At 38.3% G+C, this 21,437-nt stretch overlaps 1 protein-coding gene across 1 annotated transcript in view; it reads right to left on the reverse strand.

Moving 5' to 3' along the window:
• avl9 (AVL9 homolog (S. cerevisiase)) overlaps positions 1–17,246 on the reverse strand; it is a 57,889-nt gene extending 40,643 nt beyond the window's left edge. Inside the window, exons 1-3 of the mRNA XM_080417199.1 lie at positions 17,061–17,246; positions 5,397–5,517; positions 682–767 (exon numbers count right to left, since the gene is read on the reverse strand). Of these exons, the coding sequence (XP_080273325.1) occupies positions 682–767; positions 5,397–5,517; positions 17,061–17,141 (288 nt within the window). The 5' untranslated portion in view covers positions 17,142–17,246. The remainder of the gene's footprint in view (positions 1–681; positions 768–5,396; positions 5,518–17,060) is intronic.
• Between the last annotated feature and the right edge of the window lie 4,191 nt (positions 17,247–21,437).

Here is a 21,437-nt window from a genome sequence, read left to right on the forward strand (position 1 = left end):
CAGGCACCCCGGCTGACCAGGGGGAGGCGGTATAGTGACCAGGATTACTGCATGTTTTTGTGAGGGTACCTACCCTAGGAGACACGGGGAGAACACAGAAAGGCCCTTTCGCCAACCCCACCTAGGGTATGGGCACTGATGACGCGGAGGAGAGAACACGCCCCCAGCACCCACAGCGTCCCCTGCGGGAATCGAACCCAGGACCTTCTAGCTGTGAGGCGACAGCACTACCGACTGCTCCACCGTGCCCCCTTATCCCATCCTATCTTATCACACATATGGACATCCTACGTACTCTAAATACGACATTCATGTCTGCCGTCTAACAACCGACGTCTTCAGGCAGGACTACTCTGCAACATTACTATTAATGGTATAAGCAGCAGTAGTATTGCTAATGTTATTATTACATGAATCACATAAGCCCTATTTTATACTTTGGCGTATGACGGTGTCGCACGAAAATAGCCGATCTACAAGCTCTACGATGTCACATTTCTTTTGTTTTTTGTTGTTGCAATATTTTTAATATTTTGCATATAAAGACCACGCCCAAAATAGGGACACTAGGTTGAAAGTGGTTAAATATATTATCATTAATATATTATTAATATTTTGGTATGATATTAAAAAGCAATATATGACACGCAAGACGAGGAGAACATTGGTTTGGGTACCGACCTTGGCTTCTATCTGTCGGTAGCAGGACACTCCGTACACACACTTCAGGTCTTCAGTCAGAGGGGGAAGGTGGAAATACACAGTGTCTGCAGAACAACCACATCAATACAAAAATAAACAAAACATGCCATTATGATCTGATGATCATCAAATAGAAACAACACAATCTTTAATAAGAAAGATGCATATCTGTAGATCTGAGATCATCCTCAGATTTCCTACTGTCTGTCTCTCCTACACCGTCTCCCTCTCAGCTTTGCTACTGTCTGTCTCTCCTACACTGTCTCCCTCTCAGCTTTCCTACTGTCTGTCTCTCCTACACTGTCTCCCTCTCAGCGTTGCTACTGTCTGTCTCTCCTACACTGTCTCCCTCTCAGCGTTGCTACTGTCTGTCTCTCCTACACTGTCTCCCTCTCAGCGTTGCTAGTGTCTGTCTCTCCTACACTGTCTCCCTCTCAGCTTTCCTACTGTCTGTCTCTCCTACACCATCTCCCTCTCAGCTCTCCTACTGTCTGTCACTCCTACACTGTCTCCCTCTCAGCTTTGCTACGGTCTGTCTCTCCTACACCGTCTCCCTCTCAGCTTTGCTACTGTCTGTCTCTCCTACACTGTCTCTCTCTCAGCTTTGCTACTGTCTGTCTCTCCTACACCGTCTCCCTCTCAGCGCTCCTACTGTCTGTCTCTCCTACACCATCTCCCTCTCAGCTCTCCTACTGTCTGTCTCTCCTACACCGTCTCCCTCTCAGCTCTCCTACTGTCTGTCTCAATGAATTACAATGCAATTGCAAACAGAAGCATGCAAACATTCTAATGAGACACACTATCTTAACGCAACGGAGCTGCTGTGAATTTAAGCATGGTTAAATACAGAGCCACAACTAACATACTTAGACTTTTATTAGAGAATTGAATGTGGAAAGAAGGACGACTATTAAAGACCGGAATATGCGCACACTGACACACACACACACACACACACACACACACACACACACACACACACACACACACACGCACACACACACACGCCCATTAAAGACAGGAACAGCCCCACACAGACTCATTACTAACAGCCATGTAGAGCGGAAATGGAGTACACACATTGGGTTTCGGGTTGAGGACATTGGTAGAGTGGTTTGTAACGTGGTTACAGTCTCCTATGGATGCTACGCACATGCAGCTACCAGGCCCAGAGATATTATGCAATACAGCAAAATGTGGAGTCCTCAGCAACATTCTGAGTGTTCATTTAAAGTCATGATCTACAGCAGATAAAGTCAGATGTACAGCAGATGTACATGCATGCCCAAGCTTGTAGATCTGCTATTGCTCTTCGCCATACGACAAATTATATGTTAGAATACAATCGTTATAATATATTAATTCTATAGGGCTTAAGTAGTTAATAGTTACTATATCTGTGTGACTAATACCAATAGTAAAAAATCACACCCAGTGTGAAGTGAGCGGTGCTATTTATGAGTTATTAATTTCATCATGCATCTCGGTAGCCAATCACAGCACGTCCTGCGAAGTGACGTGCTTACATTTTTTACATTATTATTAATTTCATCATGCGTCTCGCTAGCCAATCACAGCGCGTCTGCGAAGTTTGAAGTAAATTTCATCATGTGTCTCGCTAGCCAATCACAGCACGTCCTGCAAAGCTTAGCCTATGGGCGTGTTTTCCACAGCATGGCGTCACAGCGAAAGACACATTTTCACGACGGAAAGAAAAACTTTCACCACGGATGGGTCCTAAACCCTCTTATAGGAGCGGTTGCACCGCTCAAAAAAAGATAATGTCACAAGTTAACCAGTGTGAAGCAAGCAGTGCCTTACATCCAGGTGTTGCAAATACTGCTAATTAAAGATCAAAACAGGCTACTGCTATCTCTCTCCCTCTCTAGCGTAATTAGTTGAAGCAGTTTATGCCATACTCATACATTAAAAACATACAAGCAGTGGTGGAAAAAGTACTCAAATGTTGTACTTAAGTAAAAGTGTCAATACTGCAATGTAGAAGTACTCTGTTACAAGTAAAAGTCCGGAATTCAAAAATTGACTTCAGTAAAAGAACAAAAGTATTGGTATCAAAATGTACTTTAAAAGGTAGGGTAAGTGATATTTTTTGGTTAAAACAAAAAGTATTTTGTTAAAAGGTTAAAATACTATATTCTGATAGTAATCATTGCTATAGAGTCTTTTTTCAGTAACAGATGTCTCCCTGTCTCTCCAGCTCTTTAATAAACAGAAAATACATTTTTCGGTAGGTGTCCAAATCTCAGCCAATCAGGAGAAAGTACACATTTTTAAGCTTAATTTGTATAGTGTTCCAGTTCCAATTTTGCATGCTAATTTCTTAGTGTCATCACTTCCAATTTCACTAAAATTGGAAATGAAACTGAAACTGAAACGAAAATGCATTTTCTGTTTAATAAAGAGGTGGAGAGACAAGGAGACTCCTAATACTGAACAAACACTCTATAGTCTATAGCAATGAGTACTATCAGAATATAGAGCTATTTAACAATTATTTTAACCAACGCAAATCACTTACCCTACCTTTAAGTACCAAAAGTAAAAGTACTAAACTGTTTGAAAATAGCAGATCTACAAGCTTACAACGCATCGCGATGCGACGCCTTGTGAGCTTGTAGATCGGTATAAAATAGGGCTAAAGTGGTAAATGTATGTTTTATAATGTAGTGATTTATATCTGAAAAGTAACTAGTAACTAAAGTTTTCAAATAATTGTAGTGCAGTAAAAGTACAATATTTGCCTCTGAAATGTAGTGGAGTAGAAGTAAAAGTATAGACAATTGGATATACTCCAGTAAAGTAAAAAATACCTCAAAATTGTACTGAAGTACAGTACTTGAGTAAATGTACTTAGTTACTTTACACCACTGCATACAAGCACACCAAGTCAGATGCAAAAGTGTCTAGCAGCGCTTAATAAATACAGCAAGAAGTATGGCCTTATAACCCCCCTTTCTTGTACAGCTTCCAGCGATCTCTCACGATCTCTTAAGCAGACATGCTCCTTGTTCCTGTCACTGCCTGCTGTCTCTGCAAACAACCGCACTGCAGAGAGAGAGACCTGTTGTTGCTTTTATGAGCCAGATTATAGTAAAGACCCAGTGTGTGTGTGGACTCACTGCATGCGTCAAGCAGAGCCTTCAGTCCAGGCCTCACACGGCTGCAGTGATGGGAACACATTACCAGTGGCTCCAGGGATACTTGTGATAGACAATCATCGTGCTGCCGTGGCTTTGAGCACGATTTTTAAACATTATCTACATGTAGTAAGTGTAGGGTTATTAGCAGCCATACGGTACCACTGAGCAGTCTAATGTTTGTGTGAGTGAGGTGAATACTTCTTCTAATTGAGATTTACAAATTCTGCCATTTGTGAAATCCACTTTAGCAAAAAAAAAATCTCCTTTCTGTCTCCTGAGCAATAGAAAATCTTGAATTGAAAAACAAATCTTTCCTCTGGGAGACCCCGACACTAGCGCTGTTTCATCAACTACAATATGTTAATAGACTCTCATTATTATTTAAATAATACATTTATGCCATTGTAAATGGGATTCTGGCAATGCCACTCCCAGTTCAAACCACACCCACTTCAGCTTTTTTCTAAGTAGAAATCCATTTTGGTGGATGAACAAATACAACCACGAATACAAATAGTGTCATCTCTGAAATACATGATTTACGTTGAGTAAAAGGGCTTGACTAACAGTCAGAGCACTGACAGGCTGGTGTGGTTGCTTGCTGCTGACAACCTTATTGACCCTTTCAGTCTAAAATGAACGCTTAGACAGTTAAAGTCAAGGGTTACAATTGAAACCGTGGCCGACCGTGTTTGAACAGATAAGACACAGCCTATTTTTGGTTCACGGCACCAGCGTGCAAATGTGTAGTTTAAGACGGTTATTTGGATCTGTCACTTGCTGGAATGTTGTTGCTGTCACAGTCAGCGTTCATGTGACTGTCCTGTGGTATAAGTCACTATACTGACCTTGAGTCACGTCACACAGTAACCCATGTATGGAATTGATAATATACATGAGTGAAAAGGCCAGATAAAGACCATTAATTGTGGACCCTTACAGGTCCATTTGGTTCCATTTGTACACTCTCAAGAGTTATGGGGTTCCTCGAAATTATAAAGGTTTGAGAACCACTGTGCTACACTAAATGGAACAGAGCCTATTGGGCTATTTCGTCATGTCATCCTCCCAGGTGTGTACTGTAGATCCTCACAACATGCTCCTTTATCAGATGAGTGTATGAATGTTTCCATCTCTCTTGCATTGTTAATAACAACAACCGTTACAAACACACGTCTGCTTTGTTAAAACAAGCATCTATCAGACTGGCTGCCGGCTGCTACAGGACGTCACAGACATCACATGCATACATCACAGGTCAGAGCAGAAGTAGGGGGCGTGGCCAGGAATAGCGTGTATAGTAATAGATATTAAAGTTATTTTAAGATTAAGAGTATTTGAATTGGTCAAACTAGCAATAGATTAGCATGCTCAGAAGCATCGTCCATAAACCCTAATAGTCTCATATATTTCATACGGTTGAAGCTGCAATCTACCCATAAAGTTGCAGTCATGTGATCAGTGCATTAGCTGTTGAAGCCACCATTGAGACACCCTGGCCTGTAGTGATCATCAGTGACAGTGTTGTTGTACCTTCTTGGTAGTTGTGGGCGCCGTCAGGAAGGCACAGGAACGGCAGGTACTTCCACTCTTCTGGAACGGAGTTACTGTCATGACCCTCATCTGGAAGGAGAGGCGGGTACGAGTACTCCACCTGAGGAGGAAAAAAACATAATAAAACCACCGTTTAGAAAGGTTTTCAAAAGTCAAATGCAGGCGCGCGCGCACACGCACACACACACACACACACACACACACACACACACACACACACACACACACACACCTTATTATACGTTAGCCTGATGACATAACGATAAGAGAAGTTGCCTGTAGGCATTAGTAAAGGAAGTAACAGTGAAGCATTAGACCACAGACTAAACCACAGAGCTCCATTTCTCCCCCAGGAGTTGTTGAGAGCTTCTCGTTTTACCAGTATTTCAAAATCCATCTCTGTCTCGCCTGCACAGCTTGCCGTTTTTATCATGTCACTTCGTATTGATAAGAGTTATTGATACGGCTGAGGGTGGATGAGGGTGTGACATGTACACACAGGTCTAGAGCCGGAATCTACATGGTTTCCTTTCAAAACAAGTTCAATCTAGGTCTAATTCTCTGATTCAAACTAAATCTAGGTCTAATGTTCTGATTCAAACTAAATCTAGGTCTAACGCTCTGATTCAACCTAAAACTAGGTCTAACGCTCTGATTCAAACTAAATCTAGGTCTAATGCTCTGATTCAACCTAAAACTAGGTCTAATGCTCTGATTCAACCTAAATCTAGGTCTAACACTCTGATTCAGACTAAATCTAGGTCTAATGCTCTGATTCAAACTAAATCTAGGTCTAATGCTCTGATTCAAACTAAATCTAGGTCTAATGCTCTGATTCAAACTAAATCTAGGTCTAATGCTCTGATTCAAACTAAATCTAGGTCTAATGCTCTGATTCAAACTAAATCTAGGTCTAACGCTCTGATTCAAACTAAATCTAGGTCTAATGCTCTGATTCAACCTAAAACTAGGTCTAATGCTCTGATTCAACCTAAATCTAGGTCTAACACTCTGATTCAGACTAAATCTAGGTCTAATGCTCTGATTCAAACTAAATCTAGGTCTAATGCTCTGATTCAAACTAAATCTAGGTCTAATGCTCTGATTCAAACTAAATCTAGGTCTAATGCTCTGATTCAAACTAAATCTAGGTCTAATGCTCTGATTCAAACTAAAACTAGGTCTAATGCTCTGATTCAACCTAAAACTAGGTCTAACGCTCTGATTCAACCTAAATCTAGGTCTAACGCTCTGATTCAACCTAAAACTAGGTCTAACGCTCTGATTCAACCTAAATCTAGGTCTAACGCTCTGATTCAAACTAAACCTAGGTCTAACGCTCTGATTCAACCTAAAACTAGGTCTAACGCTCTGATTCAACCTAAAACTAGGTCTAACGCTCTGATTCAACCTAAATCTAGGTCTAACGCTCTGATTCAACCTAAAACTAGGTCTAATGCTCTGATTCAACCTAAACCTTGGTCTAATGCTCTGATTCAACCTAAAACTAGGTCTAATGCTCTGATTCAACCTAAAACTAGGTCTAATACTCTGATCGATGGGAAGAAATCCATAGGCTACATGTAAGACAGATGAGATGGTAATGTAAATATAGGCGCTTTAGGCTTGGATCCGTTATTTCCATACCTTCATATTTCCCTGACATTTCACCGTTGTATACTGTATGTGTAAAAAAAAAAAAGAAACAAATAAATAAAATAAATACTGAGCTAGATGCAGATGTCACTGTAGCATGTATGACATTGATTGTCTAGCCTACCATGCTGTGTGTCTAATATGCAATTAGCCTACTTAGACAAGTCATGCTGGGTTTAATGGCCCATAGAATAATGGATAGATAGGATTAGGAAATAAGCGGCCTTCTTCCATGGATTCAGCACACCTTGCTAGTTGCTGGAGGAACTGATGACACTGCCTGCCCATAGATTCAACACATCACCTCAATACAAACTCTCTGTATCCGTTTTAACAGATAGGAGCATATACGTTTTTGACGGTATTGAAAATCATACCTTCGGGACTTCTAAATACCTTGGTATACCGGCGTAATACCTTGATACCGACCAAGCCCAGAGCTGCCACGTTGAAAATCAGTGGTGGAAAAAAATACTCAAATGTTTTACAAAGTAAAAGTATCAATACTGCAATGTAGGAATACTCTGTTACAAGTAAAAGTCTGGAATTCAAAATGTACTTGAGTAAAAGTATAAAAGTATTGGCATCAAAATGTACTTAAAGTACCAAAAGTATATGTACTCATTGTGCAGAATGTCCCATTTCAATAGCAGATCTACAAGCTCACAATGTGGGCTTGTAGATCGGCTATTTTCAAATTGCCGAAATGTATAGGGGCTAAAGTAGTTAATGTATGTTTTGTGATAATACTCAAAATCTGCAAAGTAACTAGTAACTACATTTTTCAAATAATTGTAGTGGAGTAAAAGTACAATATTTGCCTCTGAGATGTAGTGGAGTAGAAGTAAAAGTATTGGAAATTGGAAAATGGAAATACTCAAGTACAAAATAAGTACAGTACTTAAGTACAGTACTTAAGTAAATGTACTGAGTTACTTTACACCACTGTTGAGAAAACACCCAAAATGAGAATACAGTGAAAGCGGATGAGACAGGACAGTGAATGTGAGACAGTCAGCTGTTAAACGGGGCCACAGAAGATGACACAGCTCTCTCTGCTCCTACTAATCATGTGACTGAAGAAACAATAGCCAGGCTCATACTTAATTTACGCTTAAGTCGTATGAGGGTGTCGCGCACCGAACATAGCAGGTCCACAAGCTCACAACGTGTCACAGATGAGACGCGATGTGAGCTTGTAGATCGGCTACTTTCAGCCAAACGACTAAGTGTAAATTATGCTTAATGTTTCCAGGCTCTCAACAGTCCCAGGCTGTCGTATCATGCCTAAAATAATAAGCATTCTTATCTTTCTGGGAAAACATGAACAGCGGAGTTAGCAAAACTGCAGAACTCCAGACCCCTGATGCTGGACAGGAAGCAGTGGTGGAAAGTAACTAAGTACATGTACTTAAGTACTGTACTTAAGTTTTAAAAAAATGGTATTTGTACTTTACTTGAGTATTTCCGATTTCCAATACTTTTACTTCTACTCCCCTACATCTCAGAGGCAAATATTGTACTTTTACTCCACTACACACATTTGAAAACTTTAGTTACTAGTTGAAACTAGTCTAGTCTAGTGAAACATACAGGGCCACTTTTGCTTTATTTTCTACATAGAAAACGCGACGCGTTGTGAGCTTGTAGATCTGCTATTTTCAAATGTTTTAGTACTTCACTTTTGATGCTTTAAGTACATTTTGATGCCAATACTTTTATGCAAGTAAATTAGTAATTCCGGACTATTACTTGTAACAAGAGTACTTCTACATTGCCGTATTGATACTTTTACTTAAGTAAAACATTTGAGTACTTTCTCCACTCACATGGCATTGCATCGTTCAGAGATTTGTTTGATATAGACTCAGCAAAATGAGCTGTTTTTATAAACTAGATTTGTTTTGTTTTACTCACTTGGACTTTGATGTGGATGCTTAATGACATTGGTTCTCAAAGTGGGGTCCGGGGACCCCCAGGGGTACTTGGGGGGGGTTCCAGGGGGTCCCCCGCAAGATGTGTTAATATAGCGTCACAATAATTGTAACCTTTTATACTTTGGCTATTCAAAAATAGCAGATATACAAGCCCTATGAGCTTGTAGATCTGCTATTTTTGAAAAATCGTGAACATTTGTGCAAACCTTCGGATATATATATATATTTTTAAGACAACATTTTTAACTAAAATATTTGCCTCTGGGGGTCCCTGGAACAAAATATTTAAGATGGGGGTCTGCGGCCAAATTCATATCATTTTGGGGGTCCTTGACATGAAAAAGTTTGAGAACCACTGCTTTATGAGACACCTAACTTTGATATCACATTATTGTCCATGTCGGTTGGAAACCGTTTATCGGTTACTTTTCAGGAAGTGGAAAAAAGAACCTGTGTTACAATGGATCCATTGTAGTTATTATTAAGTCACAACAAGCTCTTGTTAATAATCTACACTGGTTCAATATTTATAAAACCCACAGAGACACTTACTCCGCTTTCACTTTTACTTATAAAATGTTTCTAAAATAGCAAAACATTGCCAATCTACAAGCTCACAACGTGTTGTGGGCTTGTAGATCGGCTGTATGCTACTCTTGTGTGAGACTGTAGTTAGTATGATGAAGTAGGGCATTACTTTACGAAAGAAAACATACAAAGTTGAAGTATGGAGATACAAGGTTTTAACGATATATGCATTTTGACTATTTCAAGACAAGTTCCCAAAGGATTGTTTTTATGATCTTTCAGGCTAATATAGGGGAGTCTGTCGTGTTGGAATACAGTCTACAACCTAATTGAGGAGATATTCTTTAACCGTGAATTGTTAAATATGATTTAACAGGCTTTGTGCTAGAACTTGTGTTTTAAAATAAATGCGAGCAATATAACGATACACTGCAAATAATATGCATTTTAAGCCAAACAACTTCATGTTGTGTTCTTTTTAAATCAAGTCTAACCATCCAGCACTCAACTGTCATGTGACATCAACACATGTCACATCACGACAGCATGTCTGTCATACTGTACATATACGCTGTATATGTACTGTAGTTATATAAGGGGATATGTAAGACTGTCCCTGGGGGGTCTGTGAAGGATAGGCAGCAGGGGACAGAGAGACAGAGAGACAGTGGTGGAAGAAGTACTCAGATATTTTACTAAAAGTATCAATACTGCAAAATACTCAGTTTCAAGTAAAAGTCCGGAATCCAAAATTTTGTCCAAAAATATTGGCATCAAAATGTACTTAAAAGTACCAAAAGAAAAAGTACTCATTATGCAGAATGTCCCATTTCAAGTTTTCAAATGTATGAAAATAGCCGATCTACAAGCTCGACGCATTGTGGGCTTGTAGATCGGCTATTTTCAAATGGCCGAAATGTATATAGGGCTGAAGTGGTTAGTGTAGGTTTTGTAATAATAATCAAAATCAGCAAAGTAACTAGTAACTACAGTTTTCAAATAAAAGTAGTGGAGTAAAGGTATAATGTTTGGATTCGAGATGTAGTGGAGTAGAAGCAAAAGTATTGGAAATTAGAAATACTCAAGTAAAGTACGAATACCTCAAAATTGTACTTAAAAGCAAAGAAAAACAGTGAAAATAGCAGATGTGCAAGCTCGCAACACGACGCATGCGTTGTGAGCTTGTATATCGGCTATTTTCACCTTCTTAACCCATTAAGACCGGGAACGTCATTTTAAGATTTCTTTGGCTATTCAAAAATAGCAGATATACAAGCTCATAGCGCGGCACCGAGTGTCTTGCTAGCTAATCACAATACTGAATGGAGTCAACCAATCATGTACAAAAGATAAATACATTTATTGAAACACTCTTTATGATGGACGAAACCATAACTTTAAAAAAACAAATTTATGGTTTTTTAAAGTTATGGTTTCTTATATGGGCTATGCACATGTGTCATGTGAAACTGGCCAATCACAGTCCTGAATAGATTGTGATTGGCCAATCACAGCGCAGGATAATTGTACAAATTTCCAAACCTCACTTATAGGGGCGGTTTCACCGCCCAAAAATGACACAGATGCGTTCCCGGTCTTAAAGGGTTAAAGGCCAGTCCACACCAATGCAACTACTTGCAACTGCCTTTGGGGATAATAGTTGCAAGTAGTTGCATGTTGCAAGGAGTTACGTCGTGAATCACTGTGGACTGGCCTTAAAGGAAATACCACTAATTTTCAACATTGAACTATGTCTTTAATACACCTTAGAGCTGTTGTGTGGAAATAAGAAAAAAGTCCCCACCCCCTTCTGTGTTGCCTAGAACTGGATAATTGAGTGAGGTCATGTGATCAATGACATACGCAGGGTGTACTTTTGGCTGAGGGGGCAGAGACAAAAGTTTCCCAAAAAAAAACAATTATTCAGTTCTAGGCAACATAGAAGGGGGTGGGGACTTTTTTCTTATTTCAGCTCTAAGGTGTATTAAAGACATAGTTCAATGTTGAAAATGAGTGGTATTACCCTTTAACATGCCGCCATTACACAATGAAGTATAACACAGGGTTAAGTGATCAATCAGACATATCGATTTGGTCGATTATAAAATATCTATTCGAATTTTTCTGTGTCGATTTGTTGATTTTATAAGAAGAAAAACAAAACTTGATTTAAATACCCTGCTTCTTGATTATTTGATTATCCTACATGAGCAAGATTAATGGCTCTAAATATCGGTTGTAATATATTTTTGGTTAATTGCTAACCCTGAGAGAAGTGGGGGTAGGGCTGAGGGAACATAAGGCTGATACCTTCACATCCTATGGATGTAGGCCCTATATTAGCCCTATTTCCTATTATAAGTAGCAAAAATAGCCGTCTACAAGCTCACAACACACCGCGATGTGACACATTAGTTCCTCTATTTTGGAACACTTTTAAATATTTGCCCAAAATAGGAATGCCATAGTTAATGTGGTTTTAACTGTATTTGTAACTGAATCACGCAGGATATCGTCAGTTCAGTTTTATCTTTATCTTTATCTCTATCTCTTGTCCCCAAAGCAAGACAAAAGATACCGTCCTCCTTTTGTTACAGCTCTCCACCTGTCTGTGTTGTTAACAGATGGAAGAGACTGTGTTTCAGAGGCTTTCAATGCTTCTTGAAACGCAGCTGTTGTTCTTTGTCCGAGATAAAAGTGACATTATTTAGGAGTGCCCACCCAGTGGCCTTACTACTGGCCTAGCAACCCCAAAAGGGTAGTTTGGTGACCACCACATATGCTCCTCTCCACTGTGAATAAAGTGGGAAAGCCCTCATCTTCAGAGAAGACGTGGTGTTTTATAATATCTGGAATATGACCCATGGAGCATGCAGTCTGCTGGCAGCGTTGGAGTGGCTGTCATCACTCATCATTGGCTTTTTAGGTTCAGGTAAAATAGTCTGGTTCCCCTCCCCCGGTGATGGACGTTATCTGATAGCTCTGCCAAATGGCCTCCTGTGAGCTATCGCAAGATTGGGTTCCTGGGCTGGCGATGAAATCTCTCTCTCTCTCTCTCTCTCTCTCACTCTCTCTCTCTCTGGTGGAAAGTAACTAAGTACATTTACTTAAGTACTGTACTTAAGACCGGGAATGCATCTGTGTCATTTTTAGATTTCTTTGGCTATTCAAAAATAGCAGATATACAAGCTTATAGCGCGGCATGAGCTTGTAGATCTTCTATTCTAGAAAAATTGTGAAAATGTGTGCAAATATTTTAATATATATATATATTTTTTTTTAAGCTAAAATCTTTGTTTCTGGGGGTCCCTGGAACAAAATATTTTAAGATGGGGGTCCGCGGCCAAATACATATAATTTTGGGGGTCCTTGACATGAAAAAGTTTGAGAACCACTGATTATAGCAACATGTTTTTTCAAGAATTTAGAAGATTTTAGAAGACATTTGTAGAATCCCCAGAAGCAAAGATTTTTCAAAAATAGCAGATACAGTATACAAACTCATAGCGCGGCACCGAGTGCCGGCGCGCTATGAGTTTGTATACTGTATCTGCTATTTTTGAATAGCCAAAGAAATCAAAAAATGACATACAGATGCGTTCCCGGTCTTAATGGGTTAAGAAGGTGAAAATAGCCGATATACAAGCTCCACAACACATGCGTCGCGTTGCGAGCTTGCAGATCTGCTATTTTCACTGTTTTTCTTTGCTTTTAATAATCGTTCATTAAATGGCAATCGAGAGCAACATTTTAAATAGTTATGATGTTGATTTGAAGTGATATTGGCCAGCCCTCGCTGAGAGAACACAGGATTGATGGAACACAGACACACACTCCCGGATATAAAACACATGCAATAAACATACACACACACACTTTCCCCTAATTACCCAGGGGTGAACACACGGCCGTTGTCTCTGTCATTACATCTGTTCGGTTCTGCTTCACTTGACAGGGACACACTTTAGAGTTAAACTATAAGCCTTGGAAAGCAGCTTTTACAGCCACAATTACACAGTAAACTTCTTTTTTTCAATGGCCGGCTGTATATTAATTAAGGCCACTAGGCCAGTGAAAAAAACAACAACAACTGATCAAGGGCTTTTAACCCATTAAGACCCGGAACGCATCGGTGTCACTTTTTGATTTGAGCTGAAAAAGCATTATTTTACACTTTGGCTATTCAAAAATAGCAGATATACAAGCTCATAGCGCGGCACCGAGTGCCGCGCTATGAGCTTGTAGATCTGCTATTTTTGAAAAATCGGGAAAATGTGTGCAAATTTTTGAATATATATATTTTTTAAAGCGAACATTTTTAATTGAAATCTCTGCTTCTTGGAGTCTCTGGAACAACATATTTTGAGATGGGGGTCCGTGGCCAAATACATATACTTTTGGGGGTCCTTGACATGAAAAAGTTTGAGAACCACTGATAGCAACCTGTTAGGATTCAGAAGACATTTGTAGAATCCCCAGAAGGGGTTATTCTAAAATGACAGAGATGTGTTCCCGGTTTGAATGGGTTAAGGCCTTAATGTGAAGTCTTCACTCTTCACATCCAGGCTAAAGAGCAGGCTCGTGTTTCTAATCAAAACAATGTGTTTTATGGTGAATAGATGAACGTGCCAAAACATCTCCTTACATAACCGTGTGTGTGAGTGGGCTGACTGGGCTCGGGGAAAACACTTTGTGCGTGCACTCTAGCGTGCCCAGTTGTCTTATGTGTTGTGCACAGCATTGTCTCTTCAACAGGGGGTCCGGGACCCCCAGAGTAACTACAGGGGGGTCCGCCAAATCTTTGTGTGATGGGGAACATTTAGCCAAAAATAGCAGATCTACAAACTCTCGTTGTGAGCTTGTAGATCGGCTATTTTCGGTGTAGAGGAAAAAAAGTACAGAGCCAACAGTCAAGTTGACTAAATTATTGAGGGTTTAAAGGGATAGTTCACCCCCAAAATGTCTTTTTTTCTATCGATTACACGCCCAATGAAGCCTTGAATTCATGGAGATTTTTTAGTTTTTGTCGCATTCCTAAGCCAATAATGTGGGGGTGGCTCTGGTAGGAGACTCAAAGTGTCAACTTTGAGTCTCCTACGGGATACATTGCATCTTTCCGCCTTTCATCTAATTATTGGCTTAGGAATGCGACAAAAACTAAAAAATCTCCATGAATTCAAGGCTTCATTGGGTGTGTAGTTAGATAGAAAATAAGTAATTTTTTGGGTGAACTATCCATTTAAAAAGGTTAACTGTCTGAAAATACACATTAACATGAATCCAACATTAATAGAAAATATAATGCATGTCAAACAAGTCTATGAAGACATCCATAAAATCTATGGAAAAGTTTAATCTGCAACGCAGTTTTATACAATATGTAGTGGGGGGTCCCTGGTTAATCTCTCTCTCTCTCTCTCTCTGCTAAGGCATTGGTTCTCAAAGTGGGGTCCGGGGACCCCCAGGGGTACTTGAGGGTGTTCCAGGGGGTACCCAGAAAAATGTGTAAATATAGCATCAGAATAATTATGACCTTTTATACTTTGGCTAATCAAAATTAGCAGATCTACAAGCTCATAGCGCGGCACCGAGTGCCGCGCTATGAGCTTGTAGATCTGCTATTTTTGAAAAATCTTGAAAATGTGTGCAAATCTTTTAATATATATATTTTTAAAGCGAACATTTGTATCTTTTGATTGATTGATTGAATATTTTATTAGGCAAAAAATGTAAAACAGCACAGTTACATTTAAAATACTTTGTCTAACAGGTCCGTTCATAAAAGTCCTTGCGGACTTGTTTCCAATGAGGGCCTATGGCCTTAGTAACTAAAATCTTTGCTTCTGGGGGGGTCCCTGGAACAAAATATTTTTAGCTGGGGGTCCGCGGCCAAATACATATCATTTTGGGGGTCCTTGACATGAAAAAGTTTGAGAACCACTGTGCTAAGGGGTCCTTGGCCTGACACACGTTGAAGACAACATGTCTAATCATTAGACAATAATGTATTTGTGTGTGTTCAGTGCATAGCTGTGTGCACACAGCGTGCACAATGAACCACACCAATGATCTGTCTCCTCTCAGTGCACTCCTCTTTGGTGTCATGAGATAATAATGAATTACTATATTAACCCAATAAGACCGGGAACGCATCTGTGTCATTTTAAGATTTCTTTGGGCTATTCAAAAAAATTGCAGATATACAAGCTCATAGAGCGGGACCGAGTGCCACGCTATGAGCTTGTAGATCTGCTATTATTTTTTTTTTATCGTAAAACATTTTCTACTAATGTTTAGTAGCTAAAATAGTTTTTTGAAAACAACTATATGTTTCTATATCAGTGGTTCTCAAACTTTTTCATATTTATCAAGGACCCCCGCCATCTAAAAATATTTGCTTCCAGGGACCCCCCAGTAGCAAAGATTTGAGTTAAAAATGTTCGCTTTAAAATATATATATATATATATATATTCACAGATTTGCACACATTTTCAGTTTTAAAAAAATAGCAGATCTACAAGCTCATAGCGCGGCACTCGGTGCCGCGTTATGAGCTTGTAGATCTGCTATTTTTGAATAGCCAAAGTATAAAATACTTTTAAAAAATGTCATAGATCCATTTTTATTGATTCTTCCTGACATAGGCTATATGTCAGAATCGATCAAAAATAAGTCTATGACAGTCTTGATCCAAGGCTAATAATCTCACTTGTGTCAGACTCCAGAGATGTTATGATTCTGAATTTGTCATCTGAGCTTCATCATAAACAGTGGTGGAAAGTAACTATAAGTACATTTACTCAAGTACTGTACTTAAGTAAAATGTTGAGGTATTTTTTTCTTATTTTCTTATACTTTTACTTCTACTCCACTACACCTCAGAGGCAAATATATGGTACTTTTTACTCCACTACAATTATTTGAAAACTCAAGTTACTAGTTATTTTGTAGATTTTGATTATTATTGCAAAACATACATTAACCAGCTTCAGTCATATATATATTCTGGCTATTTGAAAATAGCAGATCTACAAGCTCTTCAAGCTGCTATTTTCAAAAGATTTCTATACATTTTGAAAACTTGAAATGGGACATTTCTGCATAATGAGTACTTTTACTTTTGTACTTTTGAGTACATTTTGATACCAGTACTTTTGTACTTGTAACAGAGTATGAACTAACATTGCAGTATTGATACTTTTACTTAAGTAAGAAATGTGAGTACTTTTTCCACCACTGGTGTGACATAATGAAAGAAAGATACCCATATATTTTATTTACAGCTCATGTACAATATGGCTGATCAGTGATCACATCCAACCACAACACAGTAGTAAGCTATGCTGTGGATCAGATATTAGATTCATAGTTTCACAGACAGACAGCAGACCAACTAGCCTGGGATCAAGACTATCAGAGATGTATTTGATCGATTTAAAATCGATCAAATACATCTCTGATAGTCTTGATCCCAGGCTATATACAGACCAACCATTACAATATTAGATCTCCTAGACCTACCTGACAGCCTTTCTTATGGTGGAACCCAACCACCACTATGTGCAGAACCGGTGGTAAATCTTCTTTACCATGAGACTCCATGGCAGAGAGGTGTGTGGGCGATGATTTGTAGATCAGATGTTTTAGATCTGATGTGTGTATCGTATGTGTGTGTGTGTGTGTGTGTGTGTGTGTGTGTGTGTGTGTGTGTGTGTTGTGTTGTGGTGAATCTATGGCAGGAACACAACCCAACGCAACTGGACGTCTCTTCCGCTTCGTCCGCCTTCCATGCACGGGGTAATTATTTTTGCCTTAAGCACAAGGCACCACTGTTTACAGAGAGGTGGGGAAAGTACCTTTTTTTTTTACTTAAGGTAGGGTAAGTGATTTTCTTTGGTTAAAATAAGTGTTAAATAGCTCTAGATTCTGATAGTAATCATTGCTCTAGAGTGTTTGTTCAGTAAAAGGAGTCTCCTTGTAGTCAGGGGATATTAAAAAAATCTTGGAATAAATTCCTTACCAAAATAATTCTTCACCAATGTGTTTGTAAAGGTGTATAGTAACACATCTCTCAAAGACTGAAATGCATTTTCCCTAGGAGAATTTGTGGCAGCTCCTGAAAGTTTGGGTACCCACCATAACCTTATGCGGGGAAAAAATCTAAATGTAATTCTGTTTTAAGTAGCATGTGAGGGGTCATACTAGGGTGTTTTTATGATTCTGAATCCATTGCAAAATGTGTTTTGCACCAAAACCACTCCTTGGGCTAAAAACGGCCATAGCCATCCTTTTCCAGGTATACTTTTTGTGTAAAAAGCCCATTGAGATTGGGCCGACACCGGGTACAGCATACCCTACCTAAGTAGCAATGCTGCAATGTCGAAATTTTCGTTTACACGTGAAAGTCCGGAATTCAGAATTAACTTGAGTAAAAGTATTTGTATCAAAGTGTACTTAAGGTACCAAAAGTAGAAAGTACTCATTTATGCGTCAAAATACCTCACAATGCGACGCATTGTGAGCTTGTAGATCTGCTATTGTAGATCTGCTATTTTCAAATAACCAAATGGGGCTAAAGTGGTTAATGCATGTTTTGAAATATCTAATCTACAAAGTAACTAGTTACTAAAGTTTTCAAATAATTGTATTGGAGTAAAAGTACAATATTTGCCTCTGAGATAGTGGAGTAACATTACTGGAGTATTTGTATAAAAAAATATATTTAAGTACAGTACTTGAGTAGGCTAATAGTACTTAGTTACTTTCCGCCACTGACTATGTCAGTGTTGAAAAGTGTTAAACCACTTTCAACCTGGCGTTCCTAATTTCTGTATGTCATTATTGACTAAATTATTTCCCTGAAAATCATAATAAAAAATATATACATATATATTCAAATAAATAAAATATCGAAAATAGCAGATCTACAAGCTTAGAAATCAGGCATATTGTGGTGAAGATATACTGGGCTAGAGTTCTTGAACACTGATGTCGAAATATAAAATTATTTAACATAAACGTTTGGCCACGTAATTGTTTAATAATTTTCAGTTATTATCGAAGGGAATTACAAATAATATTATATCGAAAAGCAAATTTAGCAAATTTTAAGGCAATAAAGTACCCTACGCGCACTGTCATAGAAGTGAAACAGCCTCAAAAAGTGAAGAAAACATAAGAAAAAGCTTGATTGTTTAGAGTGGATTTAGTTGCTCACAGAGGTTGTTTTATTAATCATCATCAGTGGTGTAAAGTAACTAAGTACATTTACTCAACTTACTCAAGTACTGTAAAATGTTGAGGTATTTTGACTTTACTCGAGTATGTCCAATTTTCAGTACTTTTACTTCTACTCCACTGCATTTCAAATAATTGTAATGGAGTAAAAGTACAATATTTGCCTCTATAGATGTTTTACTTTTACTCCATTACAATTATTTGAAAACTTTAGTGACTTTGTAGATTTAGATTATTATACAAAAGACACATTAACCACTTCAGCCTCATTTACATTTCGGCCATTTGAAAATAGCAGATCTAACTTACAGCTTGTAGATCTGCTATTTTCACAAGATTTTTATACATTTGAAAACTTGTGAAATGGGACATTCTGCATAATGAGTACTTTGAGTGTGTAATAGATTACAATAGGTACATACAAAGGTAGCTATTTTGAAGACTACTGTGAGCAATAGTTACTTGGTGGGCACCGCAATGTGAAATTGGCAACTTTTTCCAAAATGAAAACATTTAAATCAAAAAAAGAAAATGTTTAGCATGTTTTGAACAGTTGACATTTAAGGCCAAATGTTGCTACAAAACCTGTGGATATCCAGTAATTATGGACATAAACAAGAAGTTGAAGGGTAAATGTAGGTCTGATAATGATGCACTGTGCATTTTCAAATCATGTATATAGGCTTTTATAATTATGCTCCTAACAGACCTTGTATTGAACTGTACTTCCCTGTGCTTGTCTTTGCAAACTGACGCATTGTGAGCTTGTAGATCTGCTATTTTCAAAAGATTTTCATACATTGTATACATTTGAAAACTTGTGAAATGGGACATTCTGCATAACGAGTAGACTACTTTCTACTTTTGGTACTTTAAGTACATTTTGATAGCAATACTTCTGTACTTTTAAACAAGTAAATTTAGAATTCCGGACTTTTTCACTTGTAACAGAGTATTTGTACACTGCAGTATTGATACTTTTACTTAAGTAAAACATTTTAGTACTTTTCCCCCCACTCTGATGGTTAGTCAGGTGACAAATGGTCACATCCTGACTGTAAACATGTCATTATTAATATGTCATACCAATTAAATCCCTCTCCAAAGTGGGGAGCCTATTCCCTTTAAAAGAAAGCTTTGTCAAAGATTGCCTTATGTGTGGGAAATGAAAAAAAATGAAACAAATGGAATAACAGCAAAATCTGTAAGCATACTCAGTAGTCCTTGCCCTTCCAAAGTATTTGAGTACAGTTAGGCTTGATTAAAGGACGACTTCACCCATTTTCAACCCGTCTTCATATAATTGGTCCTCACCAATGCTCATAATAACATGGCACCATTTTTGTCTACTCAGTCTGTGTCTCAGAGGAGGGCTGTGGACAGTTCAGAAACCCGCCTACCAGTGACATCATCGATGGGGAATCCAAGCTAATAGAAACTACAGGCTTTCTATTCCTGGAAAGTTAGCATGCTATAATGGAAGCCATTGTTCTTGCGTTAATAAAAATCTAAAAATCAAAATGTTGAAGAAAAAAAAAACTTCCGAACGATGATGTCACTGGTAGACGGGTTTCTGAAGTGTTCACAGCCCTCCTATGAGACACAGACTGAGTAGAATAAAATTACACATTTTTATCAGGAGCAATAGTAAGGATCTATTATATGAGGATGGGTTGAAAATGGGTGAAGTCGTCCTTTAATGGAAAACTAACTTAGCCTAAGTGAAAGTAGACTTACTGAATTACTTTAGAATTGACTCAAGGTACATGAAAGTAAAAGAAAAGGCTAAACTACAGTAACAAGTAATTACTGTAGTTACTTTCCACTGCAATCTTTTAGAAACAAGTCTTCCCCTTTTGTTACATTCCCTGAGCTAGGTTATAACAAGTGGGATTACCTACCTATATATATACCTTGATATTATATTAGTTCTGTCAATATTATACTGTCTATTGTAAACAATGCAGAAGAATAAATATTAAATGATGAAACTGATGGGAGCTGTGTGTGACTGGATCTGATAAGACTGCTGCCCTCTGCTGGTCAGTAGGTTAACTTCTACATCTATATCTACTGTTCAGTTCAGTAAACAGACAGTGGTGGAAAAAGTACTCAAATGTTTTACTTAAGTAAAAGTATCAATACTGCAATATAGAAATACTCCGTTATAAGCAAAAGTTTGGAATTAAAAATGTACTTGAGTTAAATTACAAAAGTATTGTCATCAAAATGTATTTAAGTACCAAAAGTAAATGTACTCATTATACGGAATGTCCCATTTCAAGTTTTCAAAAATGTATAAAGATCTTCTGAAAATAGCAGATCTACAAGCTCACAATGCGTCGCGACGCATTGTGAGCTTGTAGATCAGCTATTTTCAAATAGCCGAAATGTATACAGAGCTGAAGTGGTTAATGTATGTTTAGTAATACAAATCTAAAAAGTAATGGTAAGAGTAGAAGTAAAAGTATTGAAAATTGGAAATACTCCACTAAAGTAAAAAATACCTCAAAATTGTACTTACTGTAAGTACAGTACTTAAGTAAATGTACTTAGTTACTTTACACCACTGTTCGGTTCAGTAACAGACAACTTGAATACCGAAATATATATTTTTGGCGTTTTATCAGCAATGGTCCTTACGGTTTCATATCGTTGCTG

The sequence above is a fragment of the Gymnoscopelus braueri genome, assembly GCF_963280865.1.
Source record: "Gymnoscopelus braueri genome assembly, chromosome: 21".
NCBI lineage: Eukaryota > Metazoa > Chordata > Actinopteri > Myctophiformes > Myctophidae > Gymnoscopelus > Gymnoscopelus braueri.